Source organism: Diceros bicornis, unplaced genomic scaffold, assembly GCF_020826845.1.
Source record: "Diceros bicornis minor isolate mBicDic1 unplaced genomic scaffold, mDicBic1.mat.cur scaffold_267_ctg1, whole genome shotgun sequence".
NCBI classification, from domain to species: domain Eukaryota; kingdom Metazoa; phylum Chordata; class Mammalia; order Perissodactyla; family Rhinocerotidae; genus Diceros; species Diceros bicornis.
In genome coordinates, this window is record NW_026691143.1 from 231,894 (window position 1) to 259,381 (window position 27,488).

Here is a 27,488-nt window from a genome sequence, read left to right on the forward strand (position 1 = left end):
AAATTTACTGTGGTGATGGTTACACACATCTGTGAATATATTTTAAAAAACCACTGAATTATAAACTTTAAATGGGTGAATTGTATGGTATGTGAATCATATCTCAATAAAGCTGCCTAAAAAATGTAGTAGCCAGCTCCAAAAAAAAACATCATAGTGAAGAAAGCAGAATGTAGGGTCAGAGAGCAACATCGCTTTTGTTCATCATTAATCCTTCCTGCCCTTAAAGCCATGCCTGCATGTTTGCAAAAAAAAAAAAAAAAAAAAAAAAAGGACTAAATGAAGTAGACGAGTGACAGGAAAAAAGCAGGGTAGGAAACCTGGATTTCACCACATGAAAAGAGCACAATTCTACACTATGCAATGTCACCAAAAATTAGACATAAAAATATCCTCACTTATACCTGGACATACAAACTACTAAAAACTCACTTACCAAATAAATTTCTGAAACATCAAATGAGTCTGTGTAAGGCTTTGTTTGAAGAACTTAACTTGTATTAATTGATTTAATCCACACAACCACCCTATGTGGTACATATATAGCTGATCTTCATTATTTACAAGTTCCATATTTGTGAATTCACCTACTCACTAAAAGTTTTTTGGAATCCCAAATCAGTATTTGCAGCATTCTCATGGTCATTCGCAAACATGAGCAGAGCAGTGAAAAATTTCAGTCTATCAACACACACGTTCCAGTTGAGGTCAAACAAGGTGACACTCTGCCTTACTTCAGCTCTCATACAGAAATGACCAGAGGATAGAGATGGTAGGGAGCAGTGTGGTGTAATGCAAGAAGCTCCAGTTCTTTCGAGTTTAGGAGAGTTTAAGTCATTTTCCCAAGATCAGAAAGCTAACGAATGGAGGACTGTATGAGCCAAGGACACAAAGTGAAGAAATTGATGGTTGAATGAATTAATAGTTAAAAGGCTAAAAAAAGAGATAAAACGAGATCATAAAAAATACTTACACCAAAAGAAGAAAAAATGGAGAAGGGAAACAAAAAACAGATGAGACAGAAAACAAACAGTAAGATGATAGATTTAAATCTAACCATATCAATAATCACATTCAACGTAAATGTTCTAAATGCCCCAATTACAAGGCAGAGATTGTGAAAACAGTGTGGCAGTTCCTCAAAAAGATAAACACGGAATTACCATATGATGTTGCAATTCCACTCATAGGTATATACCCAAAGAAATGAAAGCAGGAATCACACACAGGTATACACCCAAAGCACTGATGTGGCATACAGATGCTTGTCCACCAATGATCATAGCAGCATTATTCACAACAGTCAAAAGGTAAAAATAACCCAAGTGTCCAAACAAAATGTGATAAACACATACAATGGGATATTATTCAACCTTAAAGAGGAATGAAACTCTGATATATGCTAAACATGGATGAAACTAGAAAACATGCTAAGTGAAATAAGCCAGACACAAAATGCCAAATACTATATGACTCCACTCATCTTAGGTACCTAGAATAGGCAAATTCATAAGACAGAAGGTAGGGGAGAAGGGAGAACGGGGAATTATTGTGTAATGGGTATAGAGTTTCTGTTTAGGATGATGAAAAAGTTACAGAAATGAAGAGTCACAATGGTTTCACAATATTGTAAATGTACTTAATGTCACTGAATTCTAAACCTTATAATGGTTAAAATGGCAATTTTTATGTTACATATATTTTGCCACAATAAAAAAAAAAAGGGCAGAGATCATCAAACTATAAAAAAGCAAGACCCAAGTGTATGTTGCCTACAAAAACAAACACTTTAAATATAAAGACACAAACAGGCTAAAAGTAAAAGGATGGAAATAGACCATGCTAGCACTAGTCAAAAGATCTGGCTACATTAATATTGAACAAAGTAGACTTCAGAGCAAAGAATATTACCAGGGATAAAGAGGGCCACTTTATAACGATAAAGGAGTACATTCATCAAGAAGACATAACAATCCTAAGCATTTATGTACCTAATAAAAGAGCTTCAAAATGCAAGGAGCAAAAAACAATGGAACTAAAAGAAGAAACAAACAAATCCAAAAAATTATAATAGGAGATTTCCACACCCCTACCAATAATTGACAGAACAAGGAGACAGAAAATCAGTAAATGTTGTTCAAGTCTTTCATATCCTATCAACAAACGTGATAACATTTATAGAACACTCCACCCAATAACAGCAGCACATATATCTTTTTAAAGTCAAAATGAAACATTTACCAAGACCATATCCTGGGACATACAACAAATCAGATAAGCTTTTAAAAGATTCAAATTATGCAAAGCATGTTCTCTGACAGGGGAACTAAATTAGAAATCAATAACAGAAAAAAAGTCTGGAAAATCCCCCAAATATTTGAAAATTAAATAATACTCTTCTAAATAAGCAATGGGCCAAAGAAGAAGTCAAAGAGGATATCAGGAAATATTTGTTACTGAATGAAAATGAAAACACAACATGTCATTATTTGTGGCATAGAGTTGAAACAGTATCTAGAAGGCTGTTTATGGCACTCAACACCTTTATTAGAGAAAATGCAATGTACCAAAGCAATGACCTAAGTTCCCACCTTAAGAAATAAGGACAAGAAACGCAAGCTAAACACAAAGTGAGCATAAGAAACAAATAAGAGCAGAAGTTGATGAAAAAGAAAACAGAGAAACAACAGAGAAAAATCAATGAAACCAAAAGCTAGTTCTCTGAGATCAGTCTAACCAGACTATTAATGGAACAAAAGAGAAAAGACAAAATTAGTATCAGAAATAAGAGAGGTGACATCACCACATTTTCTATCAATAGTAAAAGGATAATAAGGAATACTATGAACAACTTTTGTCAACACATTTGACTACTCAGATGAAATGGACAAAACCTGTGAAAGTTAAAAATTACAACAGCTCATTCAAAAAGAAATAGATAATCTGAATAGCTCTATATCTACTAAAGAAATTGAATTTGTAGACAAAAACCTTCCCCCAAAACTTCAGGCCCAGAAAGCTTCACTGGTGAATTCTACCAAATATTTAAGCAAGAAATAACACCAATTCTAGACACACCCTTCCAGAAAACTGGGGAGGGTATATACCGCGCAGCTCAATCTGAGGCCAAGGTTACTCAAAAACTAAAACTAGACAAAGACATTTCAAGAACACTACAGACAAATATCCTTTTTGAACATAAATGTAAAAATGTAAATGAAGAAATCTTTAGCAAATTGAATCCAACAGTATATAAAAATAATATACCATGACCAAGTGGGATTTACCCAAGGAATGCAAGGCGAGTTTAACATTTCAAAATCAATGTAATTCATCATATTAAAAAACTTAAAACAGAAACCATGGGATGAATTAAAACTATAAAACATCTCTAAGAAAACACAAGAGAGAATCGTAGTGACCTTGGCTTTGGCAAAGATCGTTAAATACAATACAAAGAGCGGAAATATAAAAAAAAATATATAAAACAGACTTCATTAAAATTAAAAACTTCTGTTCTGTGCACTGGTAAGAAGTAAAAAGGTAAGCCAGAGTAGGAGAAAATACCTGCAAAAGATATATCAACACGTAAGAAACTCTACAATTCAATAAGACAAACTACCCAACTTAAAAATGAGCAAAAGATCTGAATAGACACCTTGCTCGAGAAGATATACAGCACGCAAATGAGCACCTGAAAAGATGGTCAACATCATCTGTCATCAGGCAAATGAAAATTAAAACGACAACGAGATAACACTAGACTAGAACGGCTAAAACTCAAAAAGACTAACCAGACTAAGTGCTGGAGAGGGAGTGGAGCAACTACAGCCTGCACACATGCTGGCGGCAATGTAAAATCGTACAACCACTTTGGAAAACAGCTTGGCAAGTTTTTAACTAATCACACACCTACCACACAATTCAACCATTTCACTCCTGAGTATTTTCTCTAAAGAAATGAAAGCACATGTCCACACAAAGACTTGTACACCAATGTTCACAGAAGTGTTTTGTTTAATAGCCCAAAACTGGAAACAATCCAAATGTTCCTCAATCAGGTGAAGGAACAAACAAAATGTGATACATGCACAACACAGACTACTACTCAAAAATAACAAGAAATGAACTATTGATATATGTAAGAACATGGGCGAATTTCAAAATAATTATTCTGAATGAAAGTAACTGAGCCAGGTAAAACAAAGAGTACATATTATATAATTTCATGTATATAAAATTGTAGAAAATGAAAACTTATCTACAGAGTCAGAAATCAGTGGTTGACTAACGACAGGCAGCACACAGTTGTAGGGAGGAATAACAAAGGGCCAGAAGGAATGTTTTAGAGGTGACGCTCATTATCTTGATTATGGTGACGGTTTCATGGATGTACATATCTCAAAATGTATTAAACTGTACACTTTAAATATGTGCAGTTTGTTGTAGGTCAATAATACCTCAATAAAGCTGCGAGAGGAGGGGGAGAACAGAGAGACGAAAGAAAAATAAATCAGCCTAGGAGGACCAGGATCCAGAGTTCAGAGAGGGCAGTGAAAAAGGAGGTCAAGAAACAATCAAGGAGCATTCCCTAGAACTGAATAACACAAGTCCTCAGCCTCAGAGTCAGCCAAGCACCGATCAAAATAAACTGAAATTTTAAAAGAATCTATACCTAAGTACACAATCATGAACACTTACACTACCGAGGATAAAGATCTTGAAAACATTCAGAAAGAAAAATAGATCAACTACAAAAGAACGAAAGCAGAACATAGAAATTAAGCGCATGGCCTTCCTGATTTTGACAATGGCTCTGCCATGTATTAGCCAAGTGACCCTGAGTACGTTACTTAACCCCTCTGTGCTTCAGTTTTCTCATCTGTAATAGTAATAATAGTAAGGAGTAGTAGTCATGTGGTTGTTATGACAATTTAATAAATTAATCTATAAAGTGCCTAGAACAGTGCCTGGTATGTGTTAAATACTACATAAGTATCAGTTAAATAAATAAATCACATTAACATTCAACTTCTCATCACAGGGCCGGCCCGGTGGTGCAACCAGTTAAGTGCTAGCACTCCGCTGCGGCGGCCCGGGGTTCGCCGGTTTGGACCCCGGGCGGGCACCGACGCACCGCTTGGCAAGCCATGCTGTGGCAGTGTCCCATATAAAGTGGAGGAAGATGGGCAACGATGTTAGCCCAGGGCCAGTCTTCCTTAGCAAAAAGGGGAGGATTGGCAGATGTTAGCTCAGGGCCGGTCTTCCTCACCAAAAAAAAAAAAAACTCATCAAAAATACTGGATGACATAAGTCAAAAGAACAGCACTTTCAAAGATTTGAGGGAAACTAACTTGCAAACTCGAACTTGATGCCTAGCTAATGACCACTCATGTGTACAAGGGTAGAACAGATTCAGAAAACTCACACCCTGCACGGCATTTCTTAAGAATTCAATTGAGAATAAAAACCAAGGAAGGATTTAGGCCAAGAAAGATGATCAGAAAATAGTACCCTCAACTGAAGAAAGGAATTTTTAAAAATCTCAGGAAGCAGCTTTCCAACAAGCCTAAAGAACCAGGTGTGACAGCAACAGAAATAAAGACCTCAAGAAGGAGTCTCCAAGAAGAAAGAGGACTTGATAGAATACCTAATAAAACAGCGAGTTTGGATGTGGAACCGTATAAAGAGGAAAACAGAAAGAGAACACCAAGAAAAAGACAAAAGTAGCACAAGAAAAGAAACAGTATCACAGCATAACTTGAATCTGGAAAGTGACAAGAATTTACAATACTATTTGATTTTTCAGCTTTTAAAACAATCCCATATATAGCCAAAGCCCTGACAATTTAATTTGGGATGCCAACAAGGCAAAAGGACAGCTGGCAAGCTTGGGGTGAAGAGTAAGAGCAGCAGAGGTAGAAAAGCTAATACCTAACCTTAGAAAGTGAGAAGTCAAGGGATACTTTAAATAGAAGACGTAATAAAAAAGACACATTACTCAAAGTTATAAAGCTTACCAAGAGAAGAAATAAAGACAGTGATTTACTATTAGGAATGGGGCAGGGGATGCCGCATAAGTGACGCAATCCTCTTCTATCATAGCTAGAATTCAATAGATAGATCCAAAACCAATAAATCAGGCATAATCATGATATCTAGAGACAGAACCAAAACAGTTAAAAATGGTTATCTCTACAGAGTAGAAATGGGATGAGATGCAAGTCAAGTTTGATGGAAGTTTTAAAAACAAAGGAAACCAGCATTCAGTTTAACACTTTCTCTTTGGGAAAAACACAAGGAATACTGAAACTGCCGTCAAAACCAGGCTTTCGGTTCCTCCTGGATAGGAGCTAAGTAAAAATCAAGATCTCACCAACCTCAGCAAAAGAATGCAGTTCACTGTGACTGATGGGCACTTCCTTCAAAAACGAAGGGGCGAGGGGCATGAAGCGCCGCTGAACCTTCCCAATCCAGAAATTCCAAGCACAAAATCGAACTCGGACGGGATCACGGAACGATAAAGAGAAAACTCAATAATGGCCAGAAGTCGACACATACATTAACAAACAACCAACCAAGTATTTAAGTGCATCCAGGAATTCTGAAAATTTCAACAAGCCTTCTGTCCAGCAGTCGGGGCACCTAGAGAAGGGGGCACTTATGAGACTTCTGTCTCGTCCTAGACGTTTCTAAGATGCTGCTTTCACCGTAGGATCTAAAACAGCAACAACAGTCCTTTCACACCAGGAGAAAACCTTTCGAGCACGGGCAGTAAACAACAGAAAGCTCGCCGCGGGGGGGTTACTTTACAAGGTTGTGAGAGGCTGGGATCAACACGTGCGCCTCGCTCCCCAGCTAACTCAGCGGGCCAGGCGTGTGCAGCCCAACACCTTCGAGCCTGTTCTGAAACCCGAAACGCGCTGCGCCGAGAGGAAACAAAGCCGTGGGCGGGGCCTTCCGGGCCGGAAAAAGCGGGCAGGGAGGAGCAGCCCTCCAGCGAGCACAGACCCCGCTCGGCCCTCGCCCCGCCGAGGCTGCTCTCCCAGGGCCCCGACAACGAGTGTCGGCGACCAACCGCGTGTCGGGCCGCGGCCGCCCGCGGGGCCCACAGAGCAGCGCGGGCCCCGGCGCGGCACCCCGGGGACAGGCGGCGGGTCCCGAGGGCCGCGGCCCAGACGCGCTGGGGCTCCGAGCTTGCCGCCACGCACCTCCTCACCTTCTCTTCCACGCAGTCGACAATGATGGACGGGGACTTGCGGCTGAGCCAGCGAGAGAAAGCCGGGCCTCCCATAGCAGCGGCGCGGCCCTCGACGAACGTAACCAGACAGACAGGCGGGAGCGGCAGCCGCGGCACCGGGACTTCCTCCCACGTGCGCGCCGTGGACGGGAAGTGATGTCACGGCGCCGCCGCCGCAGGGGAAGCCGAGAAGGAGCCTCGCGGCCGGGCTGGTTGTCGGATTCGGGGTTCTACGGCTGACCGGGTGGTGGGGGCTGCGGCTGGCCTCGCTTGCGGCGTTAGCTTTCAGTGGTGCCAGCCCTGAAGCCCGAGGTCGACCTCATGTGAGTCGCGGGGAATCCCGGGCTGCACCGGCGTCTTGCTTCCCCAGCCCTCGGCTTCCACTGGGGCGGGATCCCCGTGCTCCGCAGGCGCCCGGGGAGGTAGGTCTTCCTTGCCGGTTTGATCACCTCCTTTTTCTCACCCATCTCAATTCAGAGTAGAATCAAAGCATCTAAACACACTCATTATTTCTATGTCCTGGTTTCTCCCGGTTTTGTGCCACAGTACATACTTGGACTATGAAAAGGAATATTTTTAGGTATTTTACACGAATGATGGCTGGTTTGCGTAACTCCCTTTAGTTATAAAATGGGATCTAGCCGGCATTTAGCATCTAATTGAACCTTCCAGCTACATTTATGAGTATAAAATAATTGCTGATATCACTCTCCAGCATTTATTTGAGCGCTTACCACATACTAAAGCTTTGGCTAAGTGATTATCTCATTTAATTGTCACGTGAACCTTCTGAGAGTGTTACATATTATCATCTTCATGGAACAGATGAGAAAGCCAAGCTGTAAAGGGGTTAAGTTACTTGCTTATTCATACTGCTGTGTTTCAGTCCAAGTAAAGATCATTTAATGCTCTGTCCTTACACTAACAGGATGCTTTTATCCTTTATTTTCTGATGGCTTCAAATCCTTTTTTTAAGCATATACAAAGAGATCTGGAAGAAGAGAGATTTATGTCCATTTGTTCAAGCCTGGAAGTGTTTCTCCATGGAATCCCCTCTTGGCTTGACAAATCACGCTCAGTCCTAAAGGCTCACCTCAAGAGGCCTTTATGAAAGTATTTCTCCTTGCTACCTGGTGTGCAAATATTTACTGCCCCTTCCTCTGTGGTCTGATGCCACTTTAAACTTCTTTAAACTGTTTAAACTGCTGGTGTGGAAATTAAGAGAAATGGTTAGCCCATGTTTCACTTAAGGACAGCCAGAACTATTCCGGAGTATTATGTCTATTGTGAAGTCCCTCATTTCTTCTGGAAACAGGCCCTCCTCGTCAAGTATTTGGTTCCCCTAGGAGGTGCTGTGTTCTTGTAAGACCACACACAAGGTAGGTGATTGAACAGCTGGGCAAATTGGGCCATTGAGAGTCCTTGCCCAGCATTTTTGAACTGAGAACCACAGGAAGGTGGTAAGGCAGTCCCTCCCAGATAGCTGAAAGCTGAAAGAGAATGGGACTTGCTGCCAGTCCGCAATGAGAGAAGCAGATTTAAGTCCCTGGTTCCAGTGGTTTTTGAGTACAGCTAAATCCCTCTTCCTGCAGTTTGGTTGGTAAACCTATTCTTTAATTCTATGAGCCAGTAAATTCTCCTTTTGTCCCACGCTAGTTTGGGACAAAACAATGGAGGCCAGAAGGCAGTGGGATAGCACATATAAAGTGCTGAAGGAAAAAACTGTTAACTAAGAATTCTATATTCAGGAAAGGTACTGTTCAAAAATGAAGAAAAAATAAAGACTTTGCCAGATAAACAAAAATTGAGAGAATTCATTGCTAGTAGACCTGATTTACAAGAAATACTAAAGAAAGTTCTTCAGGCTGAAAACAAGTGACCCCAGTAAAGGTAATTATACATATTTTTTATCCTTTCTATTCTTAACTGATTTAAAAACCAATTGTATAAAATAATACCACACAACGTATCATGGCTTAAAACGCACAATTTAATATAAGTGTAATATATTTCCTAGTAACAGCCCAAAAGGAGGTGGATGGAAGCAAAGTTGCAATGAGCTAAGGAAATGACTGCAGATGGTAAAATGATAATTATAACAATGCAATGTTGAGTTTGTAATATTAACAGATATAATACATATAACAACAATACCAAAAAAAAAAGGGAAAATGGGAATCAAGCTGCATAGCAGTAAAGGTTCTACATATTACCCAAATTCAGCTAGTACAAATCTAAAGCTGATGAGACGTGTATAGTAAACCCTAGAGCAATTACGTAAAAAAATTCCAAAAAAAAACTAAAAAAAAGATCACTAATGAAATTAAAATGCTACATTAGAAAATACATATAGAAAACAAAAACTAAAATGGCCGATGTAAATCCAACTATATCAGTAACATTAAATGTGAATAGATTGAACAATCAAAAGGGAAAGATTGTTAGATTGGATTTAAAAAAAACATGATCCAACTATATGTTGTCTACAGGAGACACACGAGAGTCACAGAGACAAAAACACTGAAAGTAAATAGATGGGGACAAATATCATGCAAACAGCAACCACAAGAAAGCTGGATTGGCTGGACTAACATCAGACAAAATAGACTTTAAAACAAGAATACTAGAGACAGTGACATTTTATAATGATGAAATGGTCAATAGTTCAAGACGTAACAATTAAAAACATATATGCATCTATTAATGGAGCATTGAAATACATGAAACTTTTAATAGAAATGAAAACAGACAATTCAACAATAGTTGGAGACTTCAATACCCCACTTTCAATAATGTATAGAACAATTAGACAGAAGATCAACAAGGAAATAGACGACTTGAACAACACTACAAACCAACCAGATCTAACAGACTTCTACAGAGCACTCCATCCAACAACAGAATATACATTCTCAAGTACATAGGGAACATTCTCCAGAACAGATCAAATGTTGGGCTATAGAACAAACCCCAATAAATTTAAAAGCAGAAAAATAATACAAAGTATGTTCTCCAACCATAATAAAATAAAATTAGAAATCAATAGTAGGAATAAATCTGGCAAATTCATAAATATGTGGGAATTAAACAACACATTCATGAATAACCAATGAGTCGAAGAAGAAATCTAAAGGGAAATCAGAAAACGCTGGTTCTTTGAAGAGATCAACACAATTGACAAACCTCTGTCCAGTCTGACCAAGAAAAAGAGAGAAGATTCAAATTACTTGAATCAAAAACAAAAGAGAGAAAACAACACTAAGATATCACCTCACGCCCGTTAGAATGGCTATAATCACCAAGCCAAGAAACAACAAACACTGGAGAGGATGTGGAGAAACAGGAACCCTCGTACACAGCTGGTGGGAATGCAAACTGGTGCAGCCTCTATGGAGAACGGTATGGAGATTCCTCAAAGAATTAAAAATAGAGATGCCCTATGATCCAGCTATCCCACTACTGGGAATCTATCCAACGAATCTGAAATCAAAAATCCCAAGGGCCTTATGCACCCCTATGTTCATTGCAGCATTATTCACCATAGCAAGAAGTGGAAGCAACCTAAGTGTCCCTCGACTGATGACTGGATCAAGAAAATGTGGTGTATATATACAATGGAATACTACTCAGCCATAAAAAAAGACAAAATCGTCCCATTTGCAACAACATGGATGGGCCTGGAGGGTATTATGTTAAATGAAGGAAGCCAGAAAGAGAAAGACAAACACTGTATGATCTCATTCATATGTGGAATATAAACCAACACATGGACAGAGAAAACTGTATTGTGGTTACCAGGGGCAATGGGGGTGGGGGGTGGGCACAAGGGTTGAAGGGAGACATATATATGGTGATGGACAAACAAACATGTACAACCCAAAATTTCACAATGTTAAAAACTATTAAAACATCAATTAAAAAAAAGACAAAACTGAAGGAAAAAAAAAAAAAGACAGGACAAGATTACCAACCTTACAGAAACAAAAAGGATTATAAACAAATACTATGAATAATAGTACACAAATTAGATAACTTAAATACACAAATTACTAGAAAAACACAAACTACAAAAATGACTCAAGATAATCTGAATAAACCTATAATAAGTGAAGAGATTGAATCAGTAATCCACAAACTATGCACAAAGAAAAGCCCAGGCATAAATGGTTTCACCGCTGAAATCTACCAAACACTCAAGGAAGAATTAACACCAATTCTTACAAAAAAAAAAAAAAAGAAGAGGAAGAAACACTTTCCACTACATTTTATGGGGCTAATATTACCCCGATACCAAAGTCAGACAAAGATGTCACAAGAAAGCAAAACTACAGGGGCCAGCCTGGTGGCGTAGAGATTAAGTTTGCACGCTCCACTGTGGCGGCCCAGGGTTCACAGGTTTGGATCCCGGGTATGGACTGATGGACCGCTTGTCAAGCCATGCTATGGCGGTGTCCCATATTAAAAAAAAATAAATAGAGGAAGATGGGCACGGATGTTACCCCAGGGCCAATCGTCCTCTGCAAGAAGAGGAAGATTGGCAACGGATGTTAGCTCAGGGCTAATCTTCCTCACCAAAAAAAAAAAGAAAACAAAACTACAGACTAATATCTCTTACCAACATGGATGTAAAAGTCCTCAACAAAATACTAGCTAACTGAATCTAGCAATATATAAAGAGAATTATACACCATGACCAAGTGGGATTTATCCTAGGGATGCAAAGTTGGTTTAACGTCCAAAAACAATTAATGTAATACATCATACAAATAGAATGAAAAACAAAAAATCACAAGACCAACTCAGCAGATGTAGGAAAAAGCATTTGACAAAATCCAACACGCTTTCATGATTTAAAAAAAACTCAATAAACTAGGAACAGAAGGGAAGTTCCTCAATATAAAGGGCATCTACAAAAAATCTCCAGTTAACATCATACTTAATGGTGACATACTGGATGGTTTCCCTTTAAGATTAGGAACAAGACAAAGATTTCCACTCTTGCCATTTCTATTCTAAATTGTAGCCGAGGTTCTAACCAGGGCATTTAGGCAAGAAAAAGAAATAAAAGGCATCTATATCGGAAAGGAGGAGGTAAAACTATCTATATTTGCATGAAGTGATCCTGTATATAGAAAATCCTAAGGAGTCTACCAAAAAACTATTAGAAGTAATAAATGAGTTCAGCAAGGTTGCAGGATACAAGATCAATATACAAAACCCAATTGAATTTCTATACATTTGCATTGAAAAACCCAAAAGTAAAATTAAGAAAACAATTCCATTCACAATAGTATCCAAAACCAGGAATAAATTAACCAAAGAAATGCAAAACTTATACTCTGAAGTTGATTCTAAATTCATACGGAATTCTAAGGCAACAAGCTACAGCTAACAAAACAATTCTGAAAAAGAAGAATAAATAGTGTAAGACTCATACTTCCCAATTGCAAAAGTTACTACAAAGCAACAGTTGTCAAGACAGTGTGGTACTGGTACAAGGACAAACATACAGATCAATGGAACAGAACTGAAAGACCAGAAATAAACCTATACACCTATGGTCAACTGATTTTTCACAAGAGTGCCCATGGTGCTGTGACAATTGAATAGCTATATGCAAAAGAATGAAGTTAGACCCTAACCTTATCCCATAAGCAAAAGTTTACTCAAAATGGATCATACACTTCAATTGAAGAGCTAAAACTATAAAACACTTAGAAGAACACACAGGCATAAATCTTCATGACCTTGTATTTGGCAATGGACTCTTAGATCTGACACCAAAAGCAGAAGCACCTAAATAAATGAATAAATAAGTTAAACTTCATCATCAAAATTAAGGAACATGAGAAATGTAAAGTTCCTGCTTTAAAATTTCATCAGGGGCAAGCAACTAATTCAAATGGAATGCAGTCATCTAAAGGACATCTTTTTAATGAGAAATGCTATTACTAAAGGAGACTTGGGCTGTTTTAAATGATATTTAGCCCAAAGCAACAAGGGAGGTATTTCAGCAGGTGACTGCTTCCATTCCCATCTATAAATTCTTCCCCAGTGACTCAGTGCCCTTGCCTGATCAGTATTTTATGTTGATGACAAATCTCGCACACAACTCACTTATCATTGCTTGAAAAACTTACAAGAAGTGCTACTGTTTAACAAAACTGAAAAAATATATTTTGTCCTTTATGGAAAATAAGGAAGAAAGTATCAGGAAAGGAAAGAATAATTTAGCTCAAGTACTTGGTAAGAAATAGGAATACAAAAACAAATAACCAGAAATTGCTAGTATATGTATCAGCCATCTCAGAAAGAAGAAACAGGCCACTTTATTTCCTTTAAGGCCTGACATTTTTCTCTCTGCCCTTTTCCGACACCCTCCATTGTGTGGTCTCTAAGCAGCCCTACTGTGAGCAGCTGTAGACGCTAATTCGTGGTTCACTGAGGTGTCAATTGAGTCTTAAACCAAGGAAACAACAGCTGCAAAACAATACTTGACTCTGGTGCAAATATTTTCAAAGGTAGACTAAAGTTTCAACTGTTATTTTAGATAAACAAAACCCCAAACCATAACCTTCCATCAAGTCACAAAACAAAAGAACACGCGGCCGGAGTTTAATTCATTGCGTAGCGACATTTCTCATCGTGTTGCCGCTATTTAGACAGGCTTTCACGACTTTACCTTGACAAACGACTTCCTTCACTAGATGAAAAACTAGCTTCCGAAGCGATTTTGTTAGTTGTCTTTGTCCTGAATGTACCGCTGCCAATATTCAAACCTGTGAGAAGCACAAACATGGAGAGGGAGTGTCAGCCACCACGCAGCAACGAGTGAAGAAGAGGGCTCACAATAACTTTGGTGAAACAAATGTCAACAGGAGAAGATGCTGCTCAAGCCACAGAAGGCAGGGAGCTTCTGAGGCAAGGAACATGTTGATAGAACTCTGAAAGGAAGTGGAGCGTTTTCCGGTGATACTTAGAAGCCACAAAAAATAAAAAATAAAATCATTCGAAGAGCTCTATTCCAAATGACCACGATGCACATGTGAGCACATGGGTCTCTACTACAGCACCATGCACTGGATAATTCACCTTGTTATAACACATGGGCAGCAAGGGATCATCAAAATAATGGGTGCTGGGAACCAGGTCTCAGAAATAACTGACACCGCTGGATGACAGTTACCCACCCCACCCACCCTTAAGCCCTCTGCCAAATCCTCTGTTTTTCCATCTCCCAGGAGAGACTGAATCTCCATTGAAAACCATCAAGGCCACTCTTTAACCAGCCTGAAAAAGTTGATGGGGAAGATGCACAATCCACCTCTTTCCTGGAGCCAGGGGAACCAGACTGTTCCCATGATGCTATCAGCGTGCAGGGCAATCCTTGACCTCTGCCCCCTGGGTGACTTCAGCCTTGGATGTTTCTGCTTCAAGTCTGATTCTTAACTGGCAGTCACCTGAGATCACGGATAGAGAGTGCATGGGTGTCTCTGCAAAAGGCATTTGCTGAGTTTCTATCCTGTAACCTGCTTGCCTGCATGTAACCTCTGCAGCCAAGCCATTCTCTTAAGAATGTGTCCGTGCTCAGCCTGAAGAGGGTTTCCATGTGCTTACCAGCATAAGGCCTTTTCAGACATGGAAAGGAAGGCGCAAGGTGGCAGTGGCTTTCCTTAGTGACAGGTCCAGAGGCAGAGACCTAACACATCTGATGCAGAAAGTAACTGAAACATGCACTGCTTCTTCAATAGTCAGATTTGGGGTGGCTCCTGAGTTCAGGGTGCCCATCCTCACCACTACCTGTAACAGCAGTAGCGGGGTACACTAACCACGGGGTACATGGCTTCCGTTTCCCTCCACCCTGCCAGCCTGCCTCCTGCTTCTCTTTGGAGCTCAGAGAAGTCCCCAGGATCAGAGTGAGAGCGAGAGAGTGAGAGTGAGAGTGAAAAGTATTGTGTGACCACACGTAAACTAAACGCCAGAGGCCGTATCTGACCTCAGAGATGGCTGACACCACCAGAAGGACTTCTATGATCCCAACGCAGGAAAATGTGGAATCTTGCAAAGCACATAGTGTAAATTTGAGTGTGGAGTGAGGGAACTGAATCTAGGGGTGCTTGATTATACAACCTATAAAGTATCACTTATGAATAAATTAATAAACAAATACATTAATCATTAGTATATTAATAGTACCAACATTTTTTTGTGTGTGTGAGGAAGATGAGCCCTGAGCTAACATCCATGCTAATCCTCCTCTTTTTGCTGAGGAAAACCGGCTCTGAGCTAACATCTATTGCCAATCCTCCTTCTTTTTCTCCCCCAAAGCCCCAGTAGATAGTTGTATGTCATAGTTGCGCATCCTTCTAGTTACTGTATGTGGGATGCGGCCTCAGCATGGCTGCAGAAGCGGTGCGTCGGTGTGTGCCCGGGATGCGAACCGGGCCGCCAGTAGCGGAGCACACGCACTTAACCACTAAGCCATGAGGCCGGCCCCCAACATTTTTGATATACATCCAAGGGACTACAACTTATGTCAAATTTACTCATCCTTTGAACTTGTCCAATTAACTATCCATATAAAATAAACTTACCAAACATAGATGTGTGGAGTCACCTTCCAACCACGTGTGTCTGCTAACTGGCTGTAAGGCTCTGAGGGAGGTGCTACTCTCTTGTCGCCTCCTTTTGTGAAATGAGGGGGTTGGATAAATACTTTCTAAATCTCTCTGGATTCTAATTCTGTGACTCAAATGTGAAGAAAGTGGTGAAAAGCAAACGGTTAAGGGCTCACGAGTGCTACATCTTTCCAAAGTGATGAAGCCCTCCATCGGGGCAGAGGCCCTGCTTCATACCTCAGCCAACTACAATGTCTCACATTCGCGGAGTTCACATAACACCCAGCACCACCGCGGCCAGCAGTCGCTGAGGGCTGCTCTCTAACAGGCCCTGTGCTGGGCATTTCGCCTGCAGTGGCTCACTGAATCCTCAAAACAACCAAAATAACAGAATTTTGCAGCAACCAATTCTAACACTAATATTATCTAGGAAATAGCTCTCTGAAGACAGACAGCTAAGTCTAATGCACCATATGTCCCTCGAAAAAATGCCTGTCTGATATAGACATCTTTGAGACAATTGGGAAATCTGGATATGGCCTGGGAATTATGTGATGTTAAGAGATCACTGTTCATTCTGATGGGTGAAATTATGGAATGGTGGTTTATGTAAGGATAAGGAAGTGACTAAGGTGTACTTCCTTCTGTATGAATCCATTTATTTTCACAAAGGGAGCTGAAGTGACATACTAAAAAAAGGTGTAATAAAATAAAAACCAATGAAAATAATAAAAATGCAATAAAGTATAGGAAAACAAAGAAAATTACAATTAAAACAAAAATCCTAGATTGAAGGAACTACACTTAAGCTTAAAATTTAGCTTTACTGGGATTTACAGTCTTTTCATTTAAAAAGCCCAAAGTTTTCCAACATTCTGGTGAGGGAAAATAGCCCAGGATGATGTTCCCCATTGATGATTAAGAAACTGGAAGATGTGGGAAAAGAAAGAATTTGGGGTGTCTCCTGTGGTACTTAGTGACAAGTTACTATCATGACATGCCAGGTATAATCCAAGGGCCTGTAAGGACCATCGCCATGCCAGGGCTGGCACATATCCAGGAGAGAAGACTCTTCCAAATTCTTGTTTGTTAAGGACTGAAAAAGTACTGGCTGATTCTGATCCAGTGATAGCTTATTACAAAGCAAACTCCAGAAACTTTCAAAGAATGACCACCCTTCCCTGAGCACAGCACTAGCTGCTGCCTTGGGTCACCTAGACACTGGCTGTGAGTGCTGAATCTGCTCACTTACCTGACAGTTGTGATGCAGAAGCATCTGCCTTTTGGAACCTGTCTTCAGTTTGATTTGTATTATCCTGAAGGGTAGACCACTTCAGCAACTGGTAGGCTTTTGTTTCTACAGATTTAAAAAAAGGCACAGATAACTGGATATCCACATGCAAAAGAATGAAGTTGGACCCTTACCTTATACCATACACAAAATCAACTCAAAAAGGGTTAAAGACTTAAACATAAGACTGAAAACTATTAAATTCCCAGAAGAAAACATAGGAGAAAAGCTTCAGGACATTGGTTTTGGCAACGATTTCTTGGATATGACACCAAAAGCACAGTCAACAAAATTAAAAATAGACACACAGGACTATCTCAAACTTAACTTTTGCATGTCAAAGGAAACAATCAACAGAGTGAAAAGGCAACCTACACAATGGGAGAAAATAACTGAAATCATATATTTGAAAACGGGTTAATATCCAGAATATATAAGGAACTTCTACCACTCGACAACAATAACAAAAATCAAATAACCCGATTAAAAATGGGCAAAGTGCTTGAATAGACATTTCTCCATATACAAATGGTCAATAAGCACATGAAAAGATGCTCAAAATCACTAATCACCAGGGAAACGTAAATCAAAACCACAATGAGATATCACCTCACACCCATCAGGATGGCCACTATCAAAAGAACAGAAAATCAGCGTTGTGGAGGATGTGGACAAATCGGAACTCTTGTGCACTGCTGGTGGGTGTAGCTATTAGGGAAAACAGTATGGAGCTTCCTCAACAAATTAAAAATAGAATTACTATATGATCCAGCAATCCACTCTGGGTATATATCCAAAAGAACTAAAAACAGGATCTCAAAGAGTTATTGGCACACCCTTGGTTCATCACAGCATTTTCCACAATGGCCAAGAGGTGGAAGCAACCCAAATGTCCATCAGTAGTTGAATGGATAAAGAAAATGTGGCATGTACATACAATGGAATATTATGCAGCCTTTAAAAAGAAGGAAATCCTGTCACATACTACAGTGTAGATGAACCCTGAGGACCTTATACTAAGCGAAATAAGCCAGTCACAAGAGGCCAAGTACTGTATGATTCCACTCATATGAAGTAACAAAAGTGGTCAAAATCATAGAAACAGAAAGTGGAAAGGTGGTTATTAAGGGCTGGGAAGAAGGGGGAGGGAGTATTAGTGTTTAGTGGGTATAGTGTTTCAGTATTGCAAGATGAAAAAGTTCTAGAGATCTGTTGCACAACAATGTGAATATACTTAACACTACTGAGCTGCACACTTAAGAACAGTTAAGATGGTAAATTTAAAGTTATGTATTTTTTACCACAATTAAAATAAAAAGTAGAATTTGTCCATGACAATTCAGGTTTCTGCCTGTTGTCCCAGCATAATAATTAATAGAGTTGTCTTTTGTTAATCAAAAGTTTCCTAATTTAGACAATAAATTATATGGTGACGCTACTTAAGAGACATATGAGCCAAATGCAGTGCAATGGCACAGTTTGGCTACTCATCAAAAAACATCAACTGAAAAGATATCTGCTTGGCTCCTGACTGAACACTGATTGGATATATGATATTGCTAAATTGTTATTAACTGCTTTAGGTGTGAAAAAAATACACAGAAATACTGAATTTTCTACTACCTAGAAACAAGTTTCTTGAATTCCTCCTACGATGTTAACACTTTTCAAATGCATGCAAATTAGTTTTTTGAACTGTCCCTTTTTAGAAACTCTGAAAACAAACAAACGAAAAACAATTTAGTTGAACCCAGGTTTCAAGACTCGAAGTCAAGTTGTATGAATGTATTTGAGGTGGCCAAATTCTAGTCATTATTTTGAGTGGGTCTGTGGATAGGTTCAACTCACAGTAAAATGGTTTCTCTCCAGTCCAGGCCTTGCAGAAGCGGCTACAGGAATGAATCAGAAGACACATAACTGACTGCCTTGGTTGGGCAGCTGGTCCTCTGCAGCACGCGCTGCCCTGGCCCTCAGGCTTGCACATTCGAGTGTGGGGTCTCTGGGCTGAGTGAGGGGCGGGAAGGTCAGGAAGGGGAGGCGGCAGCAGGATGAGCTGGGGGACCCACCGCTGAGAAAATCTAACCAGGCTCATCGTAGGGACAGAGAAGAGCATCTGCAGGGAGCAAAGCCAGGTGCCCCAGAGGGGTCAGCAGCAGCCTGGGCACCCACAGGACACCCTTACCCTGCAGGACTGTTAACAGTGTCTGCTGTAAGTTAAAGTGGGGAAGACTGTTGGGAAAAACAATAAATAATGATCACGTAAAGAACCTGAGAGACACAACTTTCCCATTACCTCAAGGCTCAAGGATGCCTGGATGAAAGAGAGGCTGGAGAAATAGAGTTTTAGCACAGACATAACAAAACAGCATCCACGTCCACATCTCCAACATGGCCACAAACAAAAGGACTCCTGCTGTCAGCACCGGAGGCTGGCAATCACTGCTTTCCTGCTTTTGCTGGTTCAATTTAAGAACTTAACCATGAGCCCCTTATTACTGGATTAAAACTACCGTCACACTGACGAATACAAATGTAACTTATCTTGCCCTACTGAGAATCAATCAAGATAAAAATAAGTACTTAAAATGAGCATCATATTTTGAAATATTAAATGCTATATAGTTAAAATATGTACAGATCAGGGACTCAACTCTGAAAATAATAAATCCTAAGGCAACACTTTTTAACATTGCTGGATTGTGATATTAGTTGGGCAAACCTGAACTAGTATTTTGACAAATTTAATAAAGAAAACACCAGATGTCATGCATGCAGAAGGGGAAAGTACTGTTTTGCATAACTTGTGTATATGTGTTGGGTACTGGCCTAGGACAGAAAGTGTTTCTTGCTGTAGATTAGTCCCACTGTCCTAGGACAGCATCATAACACTCTCCTGTCAGTCCTACTACCTATATTACTTCAGATTTGTGGTAAGGTACTTTTGGGAGAGGAGAAGTATCAATAAAATCAAAGAATTCTAAAAAGGTAAGGAATCACTGTAAAAGAGGTAAAAATGTTCTGTTTTGTTTTTATTCTATAAAGATCAACCAAAAAGTTTTTCAGCTTTTAGGATACAAGTCCAGATCATAATGACCATATGCTATTTCTGCACTCAATTATACTGACTTGGTCAAGGAAAAGAGAGCAAAGATAAAAGTTAAAAAAAAAAAAGAATAGGAAAAGAAAAAAAGAGTAGCTTCTTGGTAAACAAAGGCTCCTGGCAGCTGGAAGCTGGAGTTAGGCTTTCCTCTCATCTATTGTTGTGAGGTAAATCATCTGACTCCAGTGAGCTGGCTCTCCTGCTCCTCAGAAAACACGTGCCTTTTATTTTTAGGAGAAGATTTTCGTGAAAAATATAAAGCTAGTAGTTGTGAGTTAATTTCACATTTGGGAGGATTAAGTATTCTGTCCAAATATAGGACAGTACGGATATTATCACTGGTCTGAGTCTAGCAAAGGAGGAATGTGAAGTGAATTCACATTAGCAGCAAGGGACCATTTTATTTTACCACTCTGGAAAAGAAAGGCCATTTCCATGTTCCACACACTTTCCATTCTGGTTTCCTTCTCTTCCTTCCTCTTATTCTTTTTTTTTAATTGAAGTATAATCAACATACAGCATTATATTAGTTTCAGGTATGCAACATAATGATCCAATATTTGTACATATTGTGAAATGATCACCACAGTTAGTTAACATCAGTCACCATACATAGTTACAAAGTTTCTTTTCTTGTGGGTGAGGAATTGTAGGATCTACCCTTCCCTTGCTTCTTGAAGGACTTGGACTCTGTAACTGGCCTTTCCCTTCAAGGCTGCCCTGAGTCTGCTTTCAACCGTACACAGTTTTGGAGGGATGTAGCTTGTCTCTCCAGTCTCGTTCTCCCAGAGCCCACCCCGCTTCCCAGCCATAGCTCCTTACTGGTATTTGATCTTTAAACCTTCTGTAGCCCTTCTCTAAGCGGAAAGTCAGTGAAGCTCACCCGGACAATTTTTATCTGGGACATAGCCGCCCTGACCTAAGTAATAGAGGGTTGGCAAAATCAAGCTGAGGACTGCTGGGCACATGGCCTGCTCCCATCCCCGATGCATGCTTCCTCGTGTGGTTTAAGGGCAAAGTGAAGTTTAAAAGGTGAAAGGATTAAGTGTATTCACTTGGAGGAAGAAACACTAACTGAGGCAGGACCAAGACACCAAACCAGCCAGAGGGGTTGGAGCAGGCGGCAGGTGCTGCTGTCTAACAGGAGGTCTGTGTCGGGCAGCAGATGCTCAGAGCTGTGGTCATTCTCCCATGGCATGTATCACACCCTCAGTCACCCCTGTTTTAGTCAGAAGAGCTGCACAAAACATTTGAAGGACTGGGAAACAACCCAAAAAGGAAAAACAAAATTAAGGTTTGGTTAAAAAATAACAATGAGAGGATAAAGGCTACATAGCCTGCGTAGAAACAAGGGAAGAGGGTTTAAGAACAGAAATTGCATAGATTGGACAGGGCAGGATTATAAATGCAGATGCTCTGGGGCCAAGCAGGTAGCACAGAGAAGTGAGTCTGGCCAGCTGGAGAGCACATGCCTGGCCAGGGGGGACAGCTGTTCTCCGGCTACAGCCAACTGCTGCCAGGTGGGAAAGTGGGCCTAGTCTTGCCAGACTCCTGCCTTTCTTAAAAAAAAAAAATGCAACACTGCACAGGCCAAACAGAACACATTGGAAACCTCGAAACTAGATGGTGGTGAGCAATTTTTTCTGTGTTCCCTAAAAGTGGCACAAGAACACTCGGAGAAAAACTTCAGCCAAGGGATATAAGCTAGATGTTAGCAAAAGCTTCCGTAGTTGACAGAGCTGAGAGACCCGGGAACACACTATCAAGGCAGGCTGCAAGAGCTGTGTGGAGGTTTTTAAGTAGCTGCTTGTATCAAATAGACCAGGCTTCAGACTCTTTGGAGGCAAGAGTCTACGTCTTGCTAGGGGCACTCGAACAATTCAGACCTCCTCCTGGAAAAGCCTAGAGGTCTTGGCCAGGACGCCAACTTCATAAGTCAAGTAGGCAAAGCTACGGGCATGAAGTTTCTGGTAACTCAGGCCCAGGCTCTCCTAGAAGGAAGAAGGATAGTGAAGAATCAAGCAGTTCAAAGCTGCACTGTATTGCCCTGCAGATTTATAGTTACGAAATGAATGAACGAACAAAAGAGCAAAAGTAACAAGTCTAGAGTTCAAATCAGCCTGCTATAGACAAGTGGGGGCTGAGTTCCTCCAGTTCCAAGGAGAAAAGACTTGAGTCTTCTCAACTGCAAGTAAACCCTAAGTCTGCAAATTCGAGGACTAGGTAGCCCCTTAAGGCTTTACTTTCCAGCCTGTGACTGAGAACTCCAGAGAAACGTTTCCGCTCATTAGTCATGTCAAACTCTCAGAAAATTATTGAGAAGTGCGTATAATTAGATAAAACAAATATTTCTAAAGAATACAATTATTGTCAATTAGAATGTTCTGGTACACACAGAAACAAATATATCTGCATGCTCAAGCTTTCAGTTCTGGATCTCTCAGTCAAGCATCTATTATACACTCAAATCTGTGTCAAGATTTAATTTAAAAAGTAGAAAATATTGCAATTTAAAACATAAAATAAAGGAGTCCGGGGGTTAAAATCCATCCTTGGCTATTAATTCCAGACTGATGACACAAAAAGATAAATATGTTTTTCCCTACTTTGTTACATAAGCCAGCCAAACCCAATCATCTATCTTCCTACAAAGTGGTGAAGAATCACTGAGATTGTTTTTTTTTTTTTTTTGGATATGCATTTCGTGTCTAGAAAATGGAAACAGCCAGAGAAGGAAAGCGAAAACATGCTGAATAAAGGGAGATAGGAGAGAGATGATGTTGAGGAGGGAAGAAAGAAAAAGCCTCAACTTCTTATCTTTTATTCTCTTTTATATGCAAATGTACACCTGCTAAAATATTTCTAAATCTAGAAAGAAAAAGAAAAAGAAAATATTTGATGAAAAAGTGCTTTTAACAACTCATTACAAGAACCAGAGAGAGGCAGGGTTCACCAGCCTCTAGGGGTGTCTCCAGGCAGAGAATCTGCCTCTGGCTTGCGCAGAAATCCCTAATGAAAGAAAGAAAAGTTGGGCCCGGAAAAGGAGTAACAAAGGGAGATGCAAACAATACCATCACTACAAATAGAAAAACAACCTTGAACCAACAAAGAACTGGGCATCTTTGAGTAAGGAAGGGGAATTACTATTCCTATAGGAAGTATGTAGAAATTTAAAAATTAAATTTGAAAAGTATTTTCTGTCCACTGAGTTTCCCAGTGCTGTTACTTTTCACATATTTCTACACCCATGCAAATTTTTTTCCACACTGTTACTAGATGTGTTGCTGATGCAGCAAACATTTTTGTAAAATAAAATAAAAATTGTGACATATATTTCTAAAATTAATTCTAAAGATAAATATTATCACTGAAAATCCAGAAGTCATTTGTCTAGTAATCTGCTCAAATGAAAACAAGAAAATATTAGGATATGGGTGCCTTCACAATTCTGAAAATACAGAAAACTCATCTATATTTAGGATTTTTTTCAAAGGCCATAAGTCAATGTGAACCTGAAATACATAGGTTGGATCCATGACGAGAATCACTTTTCATGTCCAGACTTTCTGCAATAAACTCCACTCCCCCAGTGTTGTGGGCCTGTAAATCTATTGCCAAGGTTTCTCTGTGCTCTCAGAGACTGCTGATGTACAGAGAAGAGAAACTCCTACTTCACATGAGTTGCCTGAAGCTGCTTCAGAAAATAAATATTTAGGGGCCAGCCCTATGGCATAGTGGTTAAGTTCGGCATGCTCCGCTTCGGCAGCCTGGGTTCGCAGGCTCGGATCCTGGGTACCAACCTATACAACTTGTCAGCCATGCTGTGGCGGCGACCCACATACAAAATAGAGGAAGACTGGCACAGATGTTAGCCTAGGGCTAGCCTTCCTCAAGCAAAAACAAGAGGAAGATTGGCAACAGATGTTAGCTCAGGGTGAATCTTCCTCAGTTAAAAAAAAAAATTTACATCACATTCTTAATTTCTACGGAGTAATTCAACAATTACACTTGAAAATAAATGTCAGGCTTGTAACTGAACTTTAACGAATGTTCCAAAACTGAACTGAACAGTTCCGCTGGTATTACTTCATATGTAAATTTATAACCATAGTGCCTGCCACTTAACATTGTTCAGCCATGGGAGGGGAATTTTTAACTCTCCAAGTCATGCAATCTTGAACTTTTCAAAGATTGAGTAATCTTGATCAGGAAGCTATATTTTATTGGCATAATTAAATATTTTTAAAAACAATATTTTTAGCAATTTGCATTCAATGATTTATATAATGAGAAGAATCAGAAATAAAGACAATAATATTATCATTAGCATTATAGTAGGGTCAGGAATAATCAATGTATAAGATGAACTAGATGTTAGAAATGTAAAATATGAAGAAATCTCTCTTCACCCCCTACAGTGGGTTGAATGATGTCTCCCCTAAAATTCATGTCCACCCAGAACCTCAGAATGTGACCTTATTTGGAAATAGGTTCTTTGCAGATGTAATTAGTTAAGGATCTCAAGATGAAATCATCCTAGATTTGTGGTGGGCCCTAAATCCAATGACAGGCATCCTGACAGGAAGAGTGGACACAGAGACAGAAAAGAAGGTGATGTGCTGATGGAGGCAGAGACTGAAGTCAAGCTGTCACAAACTGAGAGCCACCAGAAGCTGCAACAGGCAAGGAAGCCTTCTCCCCTAGAGCCTTCAGGAGCACGGCACTGCTGGCCTTTGGTTTAGACTTCTGGCATCCAGAACTGGGAGAGAATACATTTCTGTTGTTTTAAGTTTGTGGTACTTTGTTACAATAGCCCTAGGAAAATAATACACTTCGTGATCCTCGATTTTATTAAAGTATCTGAAGCCCAACCTCTTCTCTCCCCACTTGAGTCTCTTGCATAAAATGAAGGTGTTTCACAACATGACCTACAAAGGCTCTTTCAGCTTTGAGACCCCCTGCTCCATGGTTCTCAAACCTGGGGAGTCACCTGGGGGTGTTATAAAAGACTGATGCCTGAGCCCCACCCCTAGAGGTTCTGATGTAACTGGTCAAGGGTGTGGCTGGGGCATAGGTATCCACCCAGGATTCTACTGTCAACGACCAAGGAGAATTTCTCTAGGCATTTATGAATTAATTTCCTTGAATGCAGGAGCAACCAATCGAAAACACTCTTCAGAAAGGTGCCTTTCATTCTTTACTGACCATGTTAAACAAACACCACCACCCTGTAATGTCATGAGTGAAGACGCTTTGCTGTAGCAGCAAAGGGGAAGCCCCAGCAGCCTGACATCTACCACAGAGACAGGGCCACAGGGACTGCAATGGACAATCCAGCAGCATGAGATGGTTCCCCTGGTTTTGCACAAGTTGGGGCTCCCAGGCTTGGCAGGTAACACGTCTTTCCTGATCCTCGTGCATTTCTGGGACAGGACAGGTGAGACACGTTCTTAGTAAAGTCTCCTTAGTGGAGTGTTACGCCACTGTACTCTGGCGTCCAACGTTGTCACCACAGTCTTCTCTCCCAGGGTAAATCCAGTCACCAATGACAACCTGGCTATTGTATGTTCCCAGCCTTTTCCAATTTGATGTAAAACTCAAGCAATAACGTTTTGAGAAGCACTGCCCAGAACCCCAAGTGGCTGACCTCCCTCACAGCTTCTAAATGGACATACCTTAGTATGACATTGAATATTTCAGCTTGCCAAAGAATATCAGTGAGAAACGGCACTGTCAGGCAACCACTTTCAACACAGCTTGACCGAGAGAATAGGAGTCAAAAGAATGAGAGGCTGAATGGACATTCTTAGAGGCTTAATCCTCTTCAGATAAAAGCTGAGAGCCCTTTTCACACGGAGCTTAAGGAGATGAGTTTTGCCAGGATGGGCACGTGGGGTGGGGAAAGTATTGGTAGAGTGACTGAGTGAAAGAGACAGCGTTCTGGCCTGAATCAACAAGCATTTAAGGAAACTCCTTAATCTTTGGATTCCAACTCGTTTTTATTCATTCGTTTGACAAACTGAGTGCCCACTGTGTTGTGTGCCAGATACCGTGTCAGGTGACGGGTTTCTATGACATTTAGCATAACCTGTGTCACTTGCTAAAACTAAAACTCACTTCACTCTCAGAGGTAAATTCAGTATGAATACAAATAAAATTGCCAACGTGGGAAATTTCACTTGGGGGTATAAGTAGTTCAGATGAGATTTTCCCTCATAATCTAGATAAGCATGGCTTTAATCCTGGTCTAAGTGTTCCAGGGAAGCACTGACCTGAGTATTCTAGTCCTGCACGTGTACTCAGGCTCGCCCCGCTGTATAAAGGGCACACACACCTCCTGGCAAAATCCATACTCGGAAATCCTTGCAAGTGCCCACCTCTCTAGGCCTAACACGAGAGAAAGGAAAGGTATAGCTTCGCTCATCATCACTCGCAAAGCATCCTTGTGGAGCTCATCTTTTGTGATGATATACACTGATGTTTAATTAATCCAGACACCTTGATGCAGTCGCCTCTCTTGTAAAACGAAAGCAGCAGGCTGGTGGAACAGAAGGAGTTCAGGGATTAAATCTTGAAGTTTGAGTTCGATTCAAGATCCAACACACTAGCTATATGGCCTTGAGCAGGACTCAACCTTCCTAAGTTTCTGTTGGACTGACTGTAGAATGGGTCCCTAATGTTTACCCCACAGGAATGTTGTGAGGATCAGAGATGATGAAGACTTAGGAGGGGCAAGGACCCAGTCTTATTCCCAGGACTTAGCCAAAGTAAAGGTGTAATATACATGCAAATGATATACTATCTATTATAGGGAGAAAACCACACATTCATAGATATCAAAATTATTCTTTGATTTCTACCTTAATTCTTCACTGTGAACAACCAGACTAATGAAAGGGGTAGATTGTGTTAACAACAACAGATCATACAGGCTGTGGGAATATTTATTCTGGTTGTGTGTGTGGGTCTGTGTACGGGAGGGTTTCTATGTAAATCTTAGCACAGATTGCAGGAGCTCAACTTATGAAACCAACACTCTGCAAATGATTAACAAAGCAGATGCCTTCAGAGTGACAGCAAACTCTTTAAGGATGAGCCCCTCTGCCAAGGAGACCTATGTTTGGAAGTGATAAGCAAATAAGAAAGGGAAATAAAGAAATGAGAATATTGGCACATTTGACTTCTTTCATATGGAATGAGAATCACAGTCTCTTAGCATTAGAAGGAACGTCAGTTCCA

At 40.2% G+C, this 27,488-nt stretch overlaps 1 protein-coding gene across 1 annotated transcript in view; it reads right to left on the reverse strand.

The window, feature by feature from the left end:
- Positions 1 to 14,575: 14,575 nt before the first annotated feature.
- The window catches only part of LOC131402792 (centrosomal protein kizuna-like), a 67,368-nt gene continuing 54,455 nt past the window's right edge, over positions 14,576 to 27,488 (reverse strand). The window contains exons 8-9 of the mRNA XM_058537336.1: positions 17,111 to 17,215; positions 14,576 to 14,700 (exon numbers count right to left, since the gene is read on the reverse strand). Of these exons, the coding sequence (XP_058393319.1) occupies positions 14,609 to 14,700; positions 17,111 to 17,215 (197 nt within the window). The 3' untranslated portion in view covers positions 14,576 to 14,608. The remainder of the gene's footprint in view (positions 14,701 to 17,110; positions 17,216 to 27,488) is intronic.